The 14902-nt window shown below is 33.7% G+C and overlaps 1 protein-coding gene across 1 annotated transcript in view; it reads left to right on the top strand.

Annotated features, from left to right (window-relative positions):
* The window catches only part of LOC125995115 (neutral ceramidase-like), a 96911-nt gene extending 82817 nt beyond the window's left edge, over positions 1-14094 (top strand). Inside the window, exons 16-22 of the mRNA XM_049764669.1 lie at positions 71-110; positions 991-1086; positions 3663-3758; positions 6339-6485; positions 8206-8265; positions 12662-12750; positions 13575-14094. Coding sequence (XP_049620626.1) covers positions 71-110; positions 991-1086; positions 3663-3758; positions 6339-6485; positions 8206-8265; positions 12662-12750; positions 13575-13764 — 718 coding nt within the window. The 3' untranslated portion in view covers positions 13765-14094. The remainder of the gene's footprint in view (positions 1-70; positions 111-990; positions 1087-3662; positions 3759-6338; positions 6486-8205; positions 8266-12661; positions 12751-13574) is intronic.
* The last annotated feature ends 808 nt before the right edge of the window (positions 14095-14902 follow it).

The following is a 14902-nucleotide window of genomic DNA, read 5'->3' on the forward strand; positions in this document are numbered from 1 at the left end:
ACAAGTCTTTCCTTATACTTTGCACACATTCTGACTAGGAAAACACAATAATTCTGTTTTCTTGACTCAGGACCATGTCTGGACGAAGACTTAGGGAGGCAGTTCAAGAAGTAAGTTAAAAGGAAAATGGAGTACTTATGTATTTATATTTGCTGAAGAGAAAGGAACTTCCTGTTTCTTTATATGCTATAAAGTTAATCTTTGCTAAAATGACCACGATTTACATTTACTAAAATTAATTTATTAAATTTAAATTTATTTTAATTTAATTTATTAAAAGTAACAGCTAGACATGAATAGGATTTTGTCAGATAATTATAAATTTTTTAAACTATAAAGGAATTGTCAAAATATTAGTGTTTATATATATCAAATTTTCTAAATAGATGTTTTATGTTTTAAATAGTTAAATAAATAATACGTACCTAAACATCTTAAAGTTCTATTTAAACACATGCTAGAAATATTGTAACTTATCAATATTTATGATTTTCTATATGTTTAGTAAGTATTGCATATGTAACCAATTATATAACACTTGCTAATTTATTTAGCAATAAATAAATAAACTTGATAAATAGTAATATTTAGCAGGTACTCTAAGTGGTAACCATACTGTAAAATGATAAGCAATCATTGTCCTATTGGGTCTGGGAGTAAATTACTCTAGCTTGACATTATTTGCCCATCATGCTTTTTTAGGTTATACTTTAGTAGTAAAATACTTTACAAGGAGAATGTGGTTGTTAAAATGCTCATAGAGTCACTGACTTGTTTAATTATAGAGCAGAGTGATAGGTTCTAGCTTGTCGTGAACAATATATTCTACATACCTAGGGGCTTTGATAATTAGAAGTGATATCAAGAGACATTTTACACTAATGATTCTTATTGTGATCATGTGTTAAGTATTAAGTATAAGTGATACATTTAGATGTAGCACTTGTTTAGATGGAGAGTAATTTTTTAAGGTTTATTTTCCTCTTCTAGGAATTTGAACGTAATGGAATGAAGAATATGACTGTTGTTGTCTCTGGTCTCTGCAATGTCTATACACATTATATTACCACCTATGAGGAATATCAGGTAAAGAATTTCATTTTGTTTATCAATAACCACCATCACACCAGATAAAGTAAAATGTTGTTATCATTTCTATGAGCTATACTCTGGTCCATATGCAATGCTATTCCATCAGTGCATGGTTTCTTTCTAGAATTCTTTAATCATGTTATTGAGAAATGAGTTTATTCTAGAACATGTAAGAGAATAATAAACGTAAGTTATACTTGGAAGTTCTAAGTATACCATCAAAATACTAATCTTATTGACTTTCACTTTCCTAGAAATAAGTTATTTTGTCAGGGGAGCTGACTTTCATCTTCCTAAAAATAAGTTATTTTGTCAGGGAAGCTGATATTAAGCCAGACCGGGGAACACAGCATTCTAATTTTAGAAATCTTCTGATTTCTTTTGTTTATATAGAATAAAGGAGGAAAGACAAATTTCTACTGACAACTACTACTTATTGAGTGCATTGGTTAAACATTTTGCAAAAGTGATCTTTAGAGATCCTTTAAATAAGACTTAGATTAAGGATCAGTCTTTTACAAAAATAAATATCATACTTCAGTTCTGAGAACTTGGTGATAATAATAGTCCAACAGGAGGCAGAAATGTAGAATAAAGAGCTGAAGCACATTTGCCCTCATTTTGCCTTCTTTTCCTACCTTACCCCTTTGAATGAGAGCATGTCATCTTTTATCTTATCCTTCAAAAATGCTGGTAGATAGTAAAATACTAAATTTTGCTCAGCTTTTTTAATGATATCTAGAAAAAATTGGGCCAGTTTTTTTCTTCCAAACATGTGTACTAGCATGCTTAATGAACAATTATTCAGAATGCAAGTAAAGCTAAATACCTGCACATAAAAACAAAATAAGTAGTGTCTCGGAGAATACAGGGGAGATTGGTGGCTAATAATTTGTTTATAAATATAGCACAAGTATTTATAATAACAAAATGTCGCACAGTAGTACAATTAATGGTTTCTGAAATATCTCCTGGTTTATGTTCAGTGATGCTGGCAGTGGAATTCTGCTGGCCTCTGTAGAGTTTATGTCCTGTCACATACCATTATTGAATATCTAGAAATATTTTTTATTCTTCATCTCTTAAAATTATAAGAATTTTATCTGCTACTAGAGTTATTATCTAATCATGCAATATAAACAAAGTACTGATATGTCACACAATCCATGTATTATTTACTAATGTTTAATTAGTTTTTCTTGTTAATCTCTGTATTTTCTTGTGTGTGTTCTGAAACTATTCTGAGATAAGTGAGTAGGCCTTAACAGGTCAAAGGAGTTCATGGTCAGAGGTGTACTTATATAAGAATTAGAATTTATTTCGCAGTTATTATTTGGGCATAACAGTGATAAAAAATTCACCACTGACCTCTAGAGCATTAAAATTTATAACCAAGATTTTTACATTTCTGTGCAAGAGAGGTATAAATTAATATCCCTATTTATATGGGTATTTGAAGACTGGGAGATTTTTCTGAAAGATGTAATGTATGTATGGAATTCCTAGAATGAATAGGGTAAACTGGGTAGATAATAGAGAAGGTGTTCCATATTGAAAAGATTGTACATGAAAATGTCCAGAGGGAAGGATTTATTATATCCAAGTGAGTATAGTTAAATGAATAGCACGAGGTGAGTGCAAAGCAAGGGTACTGAAACTAGGGCTAGAATGGGAGGCAAGGACAGATTTTGCTGGAGATCCATGTGCTATGTGAATACTATGTGGGACATAATAAAATCTTTCTAGCTTGGCAGTAGAATTCAAGAAAGACATGTTCTAGTCAAATCTGTGATTTTCAAGAATTTACTTGGATGATTGAAAGCATAGGAAGGACAAGTGTGGAGGCAGAAAACTGACTCAAAAGTTACAGTTGTGATATGGGTGAAAGCTAAGGGTTTGACTAAAGTAAAAGTGGTAGATGCAGAAAAAAAATGAATTCGAGAGATTTTAAGGAGTGATAAGACTTGGGGGATTTATAGGATTAATGAGAAAGAATAGTTCTAGATAACCGTGGCAGAGCAGGGTAGAGGAAGAGCACACACTGAAGTGAACAATGTTATAGGGAACAGCTGGTAGATTGAGAATTAGGTTTCCACTAGATAAGTTTAAGGTTCCTATGGAACAACCAAAGATTTGAAGCCCAGACAAAAGAAGAGGAGATGCATTTGGTACCATTTCCCAGTTCTAGCATGAATTAAAAATTCTTATTCAGATGCTGTCTTCAGTCCCCAATTTACTCAGGGAAATCTAAAACATTCCCACCCCCAACTGCTGTATTCGCTAGGGAAAACCAAATACTTCAGCTAGAAGTAACCTCAGGTGCTATTAATCTTGTTCAGATTAAAAGGAATTCTAGTTCGGTGGCAAACCAGCAACTTTATCAAGCAGTTGGTGTGAAGTGAAAATGCTCACACTCCTTGTAGTTATTGCTATGCTATAGTTAAGTTGTGCTGATAGGATTTATGTAAGATGTCTGAGCATCACCCCTACACAAAATATGATATCTCTGTGAATGAATGGGCTGAAATGTACAGAAAAATTGTATAACTCTGCCCTGTTTTAACTCGCAGGCCCAGCGGTACGAGGCAGCATCTACGATTTATGGACCACACACTCTATCTGCTTACATCCATCAGTTCAGAATCCTTGCCAAAGCCCTGGCTACGGTACTACAAATCTGTGTTTTTGTCTCAATGGGAGAAGAATGCAAAAAGAAGCAAAGGAGAGCTTTAGCTTTGTGTGCTCAATTTTTTTGAAAATCTTTATTCTCAAATTGTCTATAGACATCACAAACAAATGAAAGAGTCAATTCAGATTTAGCTCAGACCTTTTGGTAGTGTCAATTTTTTTCATCTAGATCATCTCACTTTAGCCTCACAATAATTATGTGGCATGTGAAGGTATCATTTACTCCCTGTTTTCAAGCTGAATAGGTATATTTGGAGATGGCAAGTGACTGTCATTATCACTGGGAGCCAAACAAGTATTTTCTAATTTTGGTTAGACTCTTTCCATCACTTCATGAATTGATCATGCCACCTGAGCTCCTATCCTACTGTAATATTTCTCTAATTGGCTTGCATTTTTCAATTAGCAGAATCTTGTAGTTATAATTAGTGCCAGGTTTTTACTTTTCTGGTGGTTTGCAGGTAATAATGTATAATCAGTGGAGGCATATTTAATAAAGCATAGCAGTAATTTGAAATGTATAGACAAGCTGCATCTACTTTAATATATAAACTTAAATAATTTTACTAAGGAAATTTTGATATTGGCAGTTATTTATGAAATGGCATTTTATTTTCTGAATCATTAATCTCAATCAACAATTTTCATTTATTTTTCCCAATCATTAGTTAAGATATACCTTAAAGTAACAAGAGGAGCTTGTGGCGCAAGCGATAAGGTGTCTGCTTTGCACACACTAGCCTAGTAGGGACAGCGGTTCGATCCCATTGGCATCCCATATGGTCCCAAGAAAAAAAAAGATTAATTAAAAACTATTTTTAATTAAATTAAATTAATTAAGCTAAATTTAATTAATTAAAAATTAAAAATTAAAAGATTAAAGCATTTGAATGGGTGAATTTTTACATGACCATGTCTAATGTATTTGATTGTGTTTTTAAAGTTTTGGTTAATGTGTTTCATTAGAAAATAGATTATTGGTGCCCGGAGAGATAGCACAGCGGTGTTTGCCTTGTAAGCAGCCGATCCAGGACCAAAGGTGGTTGGTTCGAATCCCGGTGTCCCATATGGTCCCCCGTGCCTGCCAGGAGCTATTTCTGAGCAGACAGCCAGGAGTAACCCCTGAGCATCGCCGGGTGTGGCCCAAAAACCAAAAAAAAAAAAAAAAGAATATTATTTTAATATAAAATTCTTTCCAATTTTAGACTGATATTTAATTGTTCAAAATAGAGTTCTTGTAATTTTATTATAAAAGCTATGATATAGAAAAATAGAACTAGAACTGTGAAAAGTATAAGGACTGGAGAGATAATACAGTGGGCAAGGTGCTTGCCTTGCATGCAGTCAACCTGGGTTTGTTATCTGGCATTTCACATAATTCCCTCAGCCCAGATAGGAGTGATTCCTGAAATCAGAGCTAGGAGTAACCAACCCAAGCATCACTGGGTGTGGCCCAAAAATAAAAAAGAGAAAATGATAAACTTGAATCTATTCATGGAGATTATCACTTAAAATTTCTTTGAAACTAAAGACTATAGTTTTCCAATGAAAAAATATCTTCATATTATATAACTCTTTAGGCAGAAAAATCAAATTAATTTTATTTAATATTTGCTTAAGAATATTACAGTATACAGCATTACAGTTATATTTAATCTACTGAAATGAAACTTAAAAACAGACCTTTGTTCTTAAAGTGTCTTGTTTTCTCATTGGTGTAATGGAAATGAAATCATATCTGGCCATTGTAAAAATTAAATACATAAAATGAAGTTTAAAGTACGTAAATACATATAAAGGCTAGTGACAGTAATGTCAAATGATAGTAATTTCAAATGAAAAAGTATAATATTTTGATGACAGTACATAAAGCGACTTTTTGTGGGAAATAGATAAAAACCAGTGTGATAAGGATGATCTTAAACTTTAAATTAAAATATCTTCTATTTTCTAATTAACTTAGAGAAGAATCTAGTGAAAAGCTTTGTACTTAGTCTGGATAAGAGAGCTTAGCAGTTTTAAAAATTCAAAGAGCAGTTACAACATCATATTATAAATCGTATTCATTTTATATTCACTTTATATTCATGAATATAAGTTATATTCATATTATAACATAAATATGTCTATAGTATGTTCTTCCTTTTTTAAAGTTACAAAGTCAAAATTGGATTTTGACTGAACCTAGAAACTGAACCTGTGTGGTTTTGTGTAGGGGAATGACCAAACTTAATTGTGACTAAAATTTTCTTTTATTTCCTTTTTTCTTTTTATTTTTTTTGTAATATCTTTATTTAAGTGCCATGATTGCAAACATGATTGTAGTTGGGTTTCAGTCATATATAGAACAATGAAAGATTAAATTGTGGTCATTTAGGCATTAGTTTAGCAAAGTTCACCTGACATTTTGCTAAAGTTTTAAGTGGTGTGTGTGTGTGTGAGTGTGTGTTTGTGTGTGTATGTGTTTTTAATGAAAATCATTTTTGCTATGAGGCTTTGGGGAAATGTTTTTTTAACTATATAGTGTATTTTTCTTATATAAATGCTCTTTGTTTTAGGACACTGTAGCTGACCTGAGCAGTGGTCCAGAGCCTCCATTTTTCAAGCAACTGATAAGCTCATTAATTCCTAATATTGACGACAACAAGCCGATTGGCAAAAACTTTGGGGATGTTCTGAACTCAACGCAACCTCAGTATAAAGTGGTAAGATTCACAAAGAGATTCTGGAATCATTCAGATTCTGTGTGGGAGAATGGAGGATTCTGTTTAATGTCGCTCCCTGCCTCTAATCATGTCATAGAACAGCTGGTAGCTCTGATGATTTTGACAATTATCTCTCTGCAGAGGATCTCAAACTTGAGATGGGAAAATGTTTTATCCAGGCATTATCCACATTAAATGAATTTCTAAAATTCAGTTATGCCTTTTTTATAAATGAGTGATCAGAAAGCTCAGAAAAGTCTCTTATATCAAAAGTAGCAAAAACATATAGAAAGGAAGCAGAATTTTTGCTACAATTTTTATTAGTCTTAATCTATAATTTTTTATTCTAATAGATATTTGGAGTTATATAGATTAGAAATTTCTATAGATAGTTTTAGTTTTATTGTTTCTATTATCTTTGGGCATGAGCTTTTAATATAATTGGTTGAGAAATTTCTTTTTCCTTTATTTTTTGTCTTGGGGTCACACCCAGATCTTCTCAGGGTTTATTCTTAGCTCTACAGTAAGGGAATACTACTGGTAGGCTCCATCCACTATATATTGTGTCAGGGATCAAACGTGGGTAGGTTGTATGCATGGCAAACTTCCTACCTACTTACTGTCTCTCTAACATGGTTAAGAAATTTCTTTTATCACTTTTAGAAGTTACTTTGTCATCTACAGTCCTTCAGTCTTCAATGAGCTAGATATTAACTGTTAATCTTAGCCTGTTTCTCTATAAGTAAGGATTCACTTCTCTCATGCTGCTTTCAAATTATTTTGGGTCATGCCCAGTGATGGTCAGGGATTACTTCTGGCTCTGCACTCAAGAATTACTCCTACTGGTACCTGCGGTACCATACGGGGGGTGCTAGGGATGCAAGTAGAATCTTATGTTTCCATTAAGACACAACACCAAAATTGGGGTACACAGACTATAGATTTATGGTATAACAGCAAATGGAAATTTTGTTTTCTATCTCTCAAGGATCACTTTCAGGTTAAGAATAATTTTTATTGTCTGGTGTCAATTATCTTTACAAACATTATATAATATGATTATATAATACAAATATATTTAGTTTTTCTTGGAGGGCACATCTGTCTGTGTTCAGACATTCCGCCTGGCAGGCTTAGGGAACCATATGGCATGCTGGGAATCGAACCAAGGTTCGCCCGGGGTTGGCTGCATACAAGGCAAATGCCCTACCACTCTGCTATCACTCCAGTTCCTGAATATGTTTTAGTTTTTAAAAGTTCCAGGTTGAAAAATAAGCACACTCTGTTTACCATTTTTTTTAAATTTTGGACATTATACACAAATATGTGTATGATTCATCTGTGCAAAATTTTGAAAATTTGATTTGCCCTTTTTTGTATGTGTATAATAAGAGAAATATTAAATAGCTGAAAAAGTCAGTTAAGCAAATACTTTATAGTATGAACTATAATTCTATATTTTATGTTAATCTGAATCAGACAAGTATAAATTTATTGGCCAAAAATTCTGGATAATTTAAGGGCTCTAATTTCCTATGATCATGTTGAAGGGCTGTTACGTACTATTCTTAGAAGATGACTCATTTGGCTAATTTAATATTTCATCATATGTACATAGGGATACATTTAAGATCCTTCCTTACATGTTTAATAAACAATAGACCAAATATGAGTATAGAAATGATTCATTGTAGCTCATAAAATAAATTTTTAATTTCAGGGAGAAGTTGTTGAAGTTACCTTTGTAGGTGCCAACCCAAAGAATTCAGCAGAAAACCGGGTAATCCTTAATAATGATTTATAAACTTTTTTGGGGGGAGGGGCCACACCCAGTGGTGCTCAGGGGTTACTCCTGGCTGTCTGCTCAGAAATAGCTCCTAGCAGGCACGGGGGACCATATGGGACACCAGAATTCGAACCAACCACCTTTGGTCCTGGATCTGCTGCTTGCAAGGCAAACGCCACTGTGCTATCCATCTGGGCCCAAACTTTTAAAGATTTTCCTCTAAGCCTACTACATAAGGATAACTTTTTCCAATTTGCTATTTACCTTATTTTAAGTTAATGGGAAAATTTGCACAGGGCAAGTTAATATGGTATAGTCTGAATAAATGATATTCAGGTAATATTTAACCTGGGAGTATATACAGCACAATAATAAAGAATTGAATTGTCTCTTGAGTGGATGTAAATGTGACACCAATTTTATTATGTTTTAAAATTTTGAAACCTTATTACATTTGGAAACTAATGAAGGAACCAAAAAATCAAGTGTGTCTTTGACTTTCTTCTTCTTGCAGTACTATTTCCTCAGTTGTGAAATTATACTGAACATAGTAGATACTCTGTCTAGGTTCTTTCCTTTCCTTTGCATTGGCCATATTCTTACTTATCACTATTGGAACTAGTAGGGTCTTTATTTACTAATTTTGAAAAATACCACAAGAATTACTTGTCCAGCGCATAACTGATTTAAAAGTGAACCAAATAGCATTGTAAAAGTAACCCTTTCCAAAAACAAGTACAGGTATTTACTGATCATAGTTTGCTGTGAGCATATCATTTCAAAACTTTTTATTTCGATCACATCTATTAATATAGTAGATTTTAAAATATATGCACGTGAAACATCTTATAAAAATAAACAATTTTACTCTCCTGTAAATTTATTAGAATGTTGATATGGCTATATAAGTCACGACTGGACACATTCTGGTAGTGAAAAATTAAACCATAAACAGATATATAGGAAAATAAAAGTGATTTCCAAGGTCAAACATCTTTTCTTGCAATATGGAGTCAGTTGTGCTGAGTTGAGTCAATTGGTGAGTTGCTTTTTTCAATTGCTATATAAATTTTTCATTCAAGCTACTTTTCTTCTAAATTATCACTCCCATTTCTGCTCATTAAAATATCATTTTTGCAAACACCACCGGGAGAATAAATGATCCTGAGCAAAGTCTAGAGCTGATCCCATGACAGTATACTCCAAGGACGGAGAAACCCCATATTTCTTAGGCCAAGTGAATTCCTTTTCGAATGACCCCAATATTTACTGTGCCAGGGCAGGAGGGGAAAAAACAAAAATACAAAAGCCACAAAACCTTGGTTATTTTATATATTTTTCCTTCATTTATTATTGTTATTATTATTTTTATTTACCTATCTATTTTGGTCGATTTCTCTGTTTGGGTGTGACTACTGAAATCGTGGTCCCCAATTATACTTATTTTTTTCTCTTCTTTTCTCTTCTTTCGTTATGTGCTATGCCATGTTTCTTATTTCAAGACCATGGCGTGTTTTTGGTGTTTGTTTGTTTTTTTTGTTTTGTTTTGTTTTTTGTTTTTTTTTTCCGTCTGTTTTTTGTGGTGCTTATCGATATAGCTGGAGTCCTCACTGGATAATTGACACTTTTTTTGGTACTGGTGGAGTGTTTCACCTTCTTTTTCTCCTTCATCTCCCCAAATCGATGATGAGAGCCTCTAGAAGGATTCCATCCATTTTTGGAGTATTAGACTCTTACCCCAGTTTATTTATCTTCTCTTTTTCAGGCAAAATCATGCAACTTGAACTAGCTAGTCCTGCTTACAGTTAGAGGGGGAGATAAGGGAGGCATCAAGACCAAACAGGTGCAAGACTACTAAGTACTGGGGTGGATACAGAGGGGACCACATATTCTAGCCGCCCTGAGGGTGAGGGAAGAGGAAATGGGAGGTAGGACAAAAACGGAGGTGTAGGGAGGACAATTTGGGGATGGGAATCCCCCCTGATTTTATGTAAATATGTACCTAAAATGTTATTGTCAACAATATGTAAGACACTATGATCAAAATAAAAATTATATTAAAAAATATCATTTTTGCATGATAACAATTGTAGCAATATGATATTGTCAAATATGACACAGGGGAAATGTTTTATTGGATAATAAACATGCACCTGTTTGAAATTCTCTAGTCAGTGAAGCTAAGTCAGAGAATTTTTGTTTAAAATACGTTTTTCTGATGATATCAAAGAGTTAGGGCAAAGCAGCAGGATGAATTGTCATTTAATATCTTTAGGATGGAGAAACTACACTACCATCATTGTTATCATGGAGAAGCAGAAGAGCAAAATTCTTAAAACCCTCTGATGAGAATTATTTCTCTGGAACATTAAGCAATTTTCAGTACTCTTTGCTATTAGTAATAATGTCATCATCATTACTATTTATCACTGCCCAATATTTGCCTTTACTAGGCCATGTGCTATATACACATTATCACATGAATTCAATTAAATCCTTACTAATATCCAACCAATTAAGTTTTTGATATTTCTGGGGCCAGAGAGATAGTACAGCATTAAGGCATTTGCCTTACATAAGACCAACACAGGACAGACCCAGGTTCAAATCCTAACATCCCTGAGCCTGGCAGGAGCAACTTCTAAGAGCAGAGTCAAGAGTAACTCTTGAGCGCCACTGGGCACAACCCCAACCCTCCCCCAAGTTTTTAATATTTCTATTTTTAGATCCATAATTTATCACTCGAGAGATTAAAGAACTAATTAAACATTTTGAAGTGATTAAAACCAGGAGGTAGAAACAGTAGAATTCTATAGTTTCTATTTAGCAGTCTTATCTTGTCCTCTAATCTGTACTTTAGACCTATAACTACTGGGATTCATGTCCTTTGTGATTTTATCAAAAGCCTGTCCAAAATTTCTATGTCTAGATGGCCAGACACAATTATCTTTACTAATCACTTGGATATGAAAACTCCTTTAGTGAGCATAATTTTTCAGCAAAGTAATTACAAGAGAAGTCAACAATTATACATACATATATAATCATTCAGCCAATTATTTTAAACAACTGTAAATGACAATTGTAAACAATATTATTGATAAAAATTAAATTTAAATCTTGCCTTCAAAAGCCACAGTCTAAATTTTTTTGAGGGGGCCACACCTGGTGATGCTCAGGGGTTACTCCTGACTATGCTCTCAGAAGTTGTTCCTGGTTGGGGGAGCATATGGGACGCCGGGGGATCGAACTGCGGTCTGTCCTAGGCTAACGCACACAAGGCACATGCCTTTCCGCTCTGGCCCCAATCTTATATATTTTTTATTTTTAAAGAAAATGGTAGATTTAGGACCTTTGTATTTTTAAACCCTTCCTCGCCCCAAATTGAAGAAGTAGTGTATACCTTTTATCTACTCAGAACTTATTTCTCATTGCATTCAGAGATCACTCCTGGTGTGGCTAAGAGATCTTTATACAATATGGGGATATAACTGTAGTTGGCCTTGTATAAGGAGCCTTGTATAGCTGGCCTTGTGTAAAGCAACCTTACCTGCTGTACTGTCTCTCCAGCCTAGCTTTTGTACCTTTAAATCTATTGCACTATTCAAATATCTTATTTATTTTAAGTTGGATTCTTGGTTTAAAGCAACTTACACATATATATCTATTTTTCTAACAGGAAAGTAAAACATATCTTCTGATAGGTTGTCTAGAAATCATTATGTCAAAATATAAGGATTACTTTAGCATACAAGACAAGGAGGATTTATGCATTCTTCTTAATTCTTTTACTTGGAAAAGTCCATTTATTAAAAATTCATTTTACTAGAGAGAAAAAGATAAAAAAAACTTTTATTGTTTTTTTTTGCCTAAATCTAAAGTTAACTTGGAATATATCAATAAATAAACAATGAAAACATTTTATTTAGCTTTTTAAAAAGATAAAATTTTATTCCACCTCTTTTTAAAATAATTTTTATTGTGACTAATATGAATTACAAATCTTTCACAGTTATATTTAAGATACATAATGACAGTGAATTAGGGCCATTCCCACCACCAGTGTTGACCTCCCTTCACCCCTGTTCTCAGCATATACCTCCACCCTTTGTCCCCTTATTCCACCTCTTTTTGTCCTGCTTTTCAAAATTTGTCATCATCTCTACAATTGTGCCTGTTTAACAGTTTCTAAAACAATGCAAGTTCTGGTTTTTAATAGCTATTTTAAAGATATTCCATTATTTTTAGACGAACACTTAAAATTTTGGATGAAATTTTAATTCACTTTTACAGAAGTAATTTATTAAGGAGAGATTAAAGCAGGGAATATTTGCAGACAGATTCTGCCACTATGCAGTAGTACCTGATCAATTATGTTAATGAATTTCAGACCTATGATACCTTCCTCACTGTGGAGAAATATGAGAACACTTCAGCAACCTGGAAAATAGTGCATAATGATGCCTCCTGGGATACTCGGTGAGCATATCTATGAACATTTATCTTTCAAGCCTTAGCAATAGTTGGCTAGTCATATAGGGAATAAAAATGGGAAGACAAGTTCAATGCATACAAATGATATTAAACTCCCAAAGGGCTTTCTCGCCATATTTAGTTGATATGTTAGATTTTTATTCATTTCTGTTTTCTGTGAAATATTATAGTTATAGCTTCTGTAAGAGTAAATACGAATGAGGGCATAACATCCAATCATATAAGCATGTTAGGTTTTTTTTATTCCCATGATCACAGACATTGACATATTGCTGGCTGTCCTTGTGAATTGATTGAAAGGGGTTCTGGATGAAGTTGTTGATTAAGATGGCTTACTGTCCTTCTGGGAAAGTGTCCAGTCTATCCTCAATGTGCTTTGCACAATTTTTCCCTGTTTTGGGGTCATCCCTAGAGGTGCTCAGGACTTACTTCTGGCTCTGTGCACAGGGATAATTTCTAGCAGGAGATGATATGAGATATGGGACATCAAGCCCTTTAGGGTCATGTGTAAGGCAAGCACCCTATCTGCTATCCTATCACTTTGTTCCTCTCTACAGTATTTTTAAGAATAAAATTGGGGGGCCGGCGAGGTGGCACTAGAGGTAAGGTGTCTGCCTTGCAAGCGCTAGCCAAGGAAGGACCACGGTTCAATCCCCTGACGTCCCATATGGTCCCCCCAAGCCAGGGGCGACTTCTGAGCGCTTAGCCAGAAGTAACCCCTGAGCATCAAACGGGTGTGGCCCAAAAAACCAAAAAAAAAAAAAAAAAAGAATAAAAATTGGATTTGTTCATTTGTTTTCTATCAACAGTTTCTATTGGCGCAAGGGACTCGCAGGCCATAGCGATGCAATCATACAATGGCATATTTCAGAAGTTACCCAGCCTGGGACTTACAGAATGAGATACTTTGGACACTTTCGGAAACAGGGATTTTTCAAGACCACATTCTTCCCTTTTGAAGGCTCTTCTCCCAATTTTGAAGTTGTGTCTACATGGTGAAGATCTGGACAATCATTTGAAGAATAGCTAGACAATATTTAATTTATGTAATCGATTTTATGCGAATGTAAATTATGTTAAGTCCTATAATTGTTCCTGTATGGGACAGAATATTTACTGCTATTGGAACAGGTGTGTGTGTGTGTGTGTGCTCGCATGTGTGTACACATGTGCATGATGTATACATGTGTCCCATTTTGTTGTCTTATCAGCTCTTTACTTTGAGATTCAGAGCCTTATGATGCTCAATGGAATAGTTTCCCCTTAATGTGAAACCTCTGGAATGTTAGTAAGAGTTGCTGAAGATGTGTGAACAATGTTTAACTAATTTATTCGTTAACTAATTTATTTGTTAGCACTGGAAAAGTTGGAAAATTTATCTAGCTTGACTCCAACTACAGGTGGAAAAAAATGAAATTTTATAGCTTTAAGATTAGCTCAAGTCTACACAACCTTTCCCCCATTGCTACATTGAAAAAGTATTGCTTAAAAAAACCAAGTATTACATAAAAAATATTGACCAGGAATGTTTAAGGCCGATTAGAGAAAATGAGCCTGCTAATTGTCCATATTTTAGCATAAGTTTTTTAAAATTATCAATCTGGAGTTGATATTAATCTGAATTGTGAATGCCCCAATCATTTCTGGAGTTGCTTTCAGAGCCTATTATGAAGAATTTAGGTGTGTAGCAATTTAGCCATGCCTTGTATTACCCTAAGTGCCCTTATCCTAATTATGTTTTTTAATTCCCAATTATTTTTTAATTATGTTTTTAATTCCCAATATTTGATCGACTTAGTTGTGGCTATTTTCACAAATTACATTCATGATCAAATGACAAAGCTTTACTATTAGTATAGATAGTAAAATGAAAATATTACTAGCTTTGGAGAAAGTTTTCAAAGAGAATATTCAAAAAATCTCATCTAATTATGGTATCACTCACTCATTTTATCAAGGACCTATTGAATCCTAGAATACTTAAGGCTTTAGTCTCAGACTAGTATGTATAGCAATTAGTGAGCAATTTGTGATGGAAGTATGGATTTCAAAAGTTTACCATTTTATAAGAGGAAATATTCAATTTAATGTATAATTGTGGTAAGACATTTAAAATTCAATCATTTTTAACTTATAT

Source organism: Suncus etruscus, chromosome 17 (genome assembly GCF_024139225.1).
Source record: "Suncus etruscus isolate mSunEtr1 chromosome 17, mSunEtr1.pri.cur, whole genome shotgun sequence".
Taxonomy (NCBI): Eukaryota; Metazoa; Chordata; class Mammalia; order Eulipotyphla; family Soricidae; genus Suncus; species Suncus etruscus.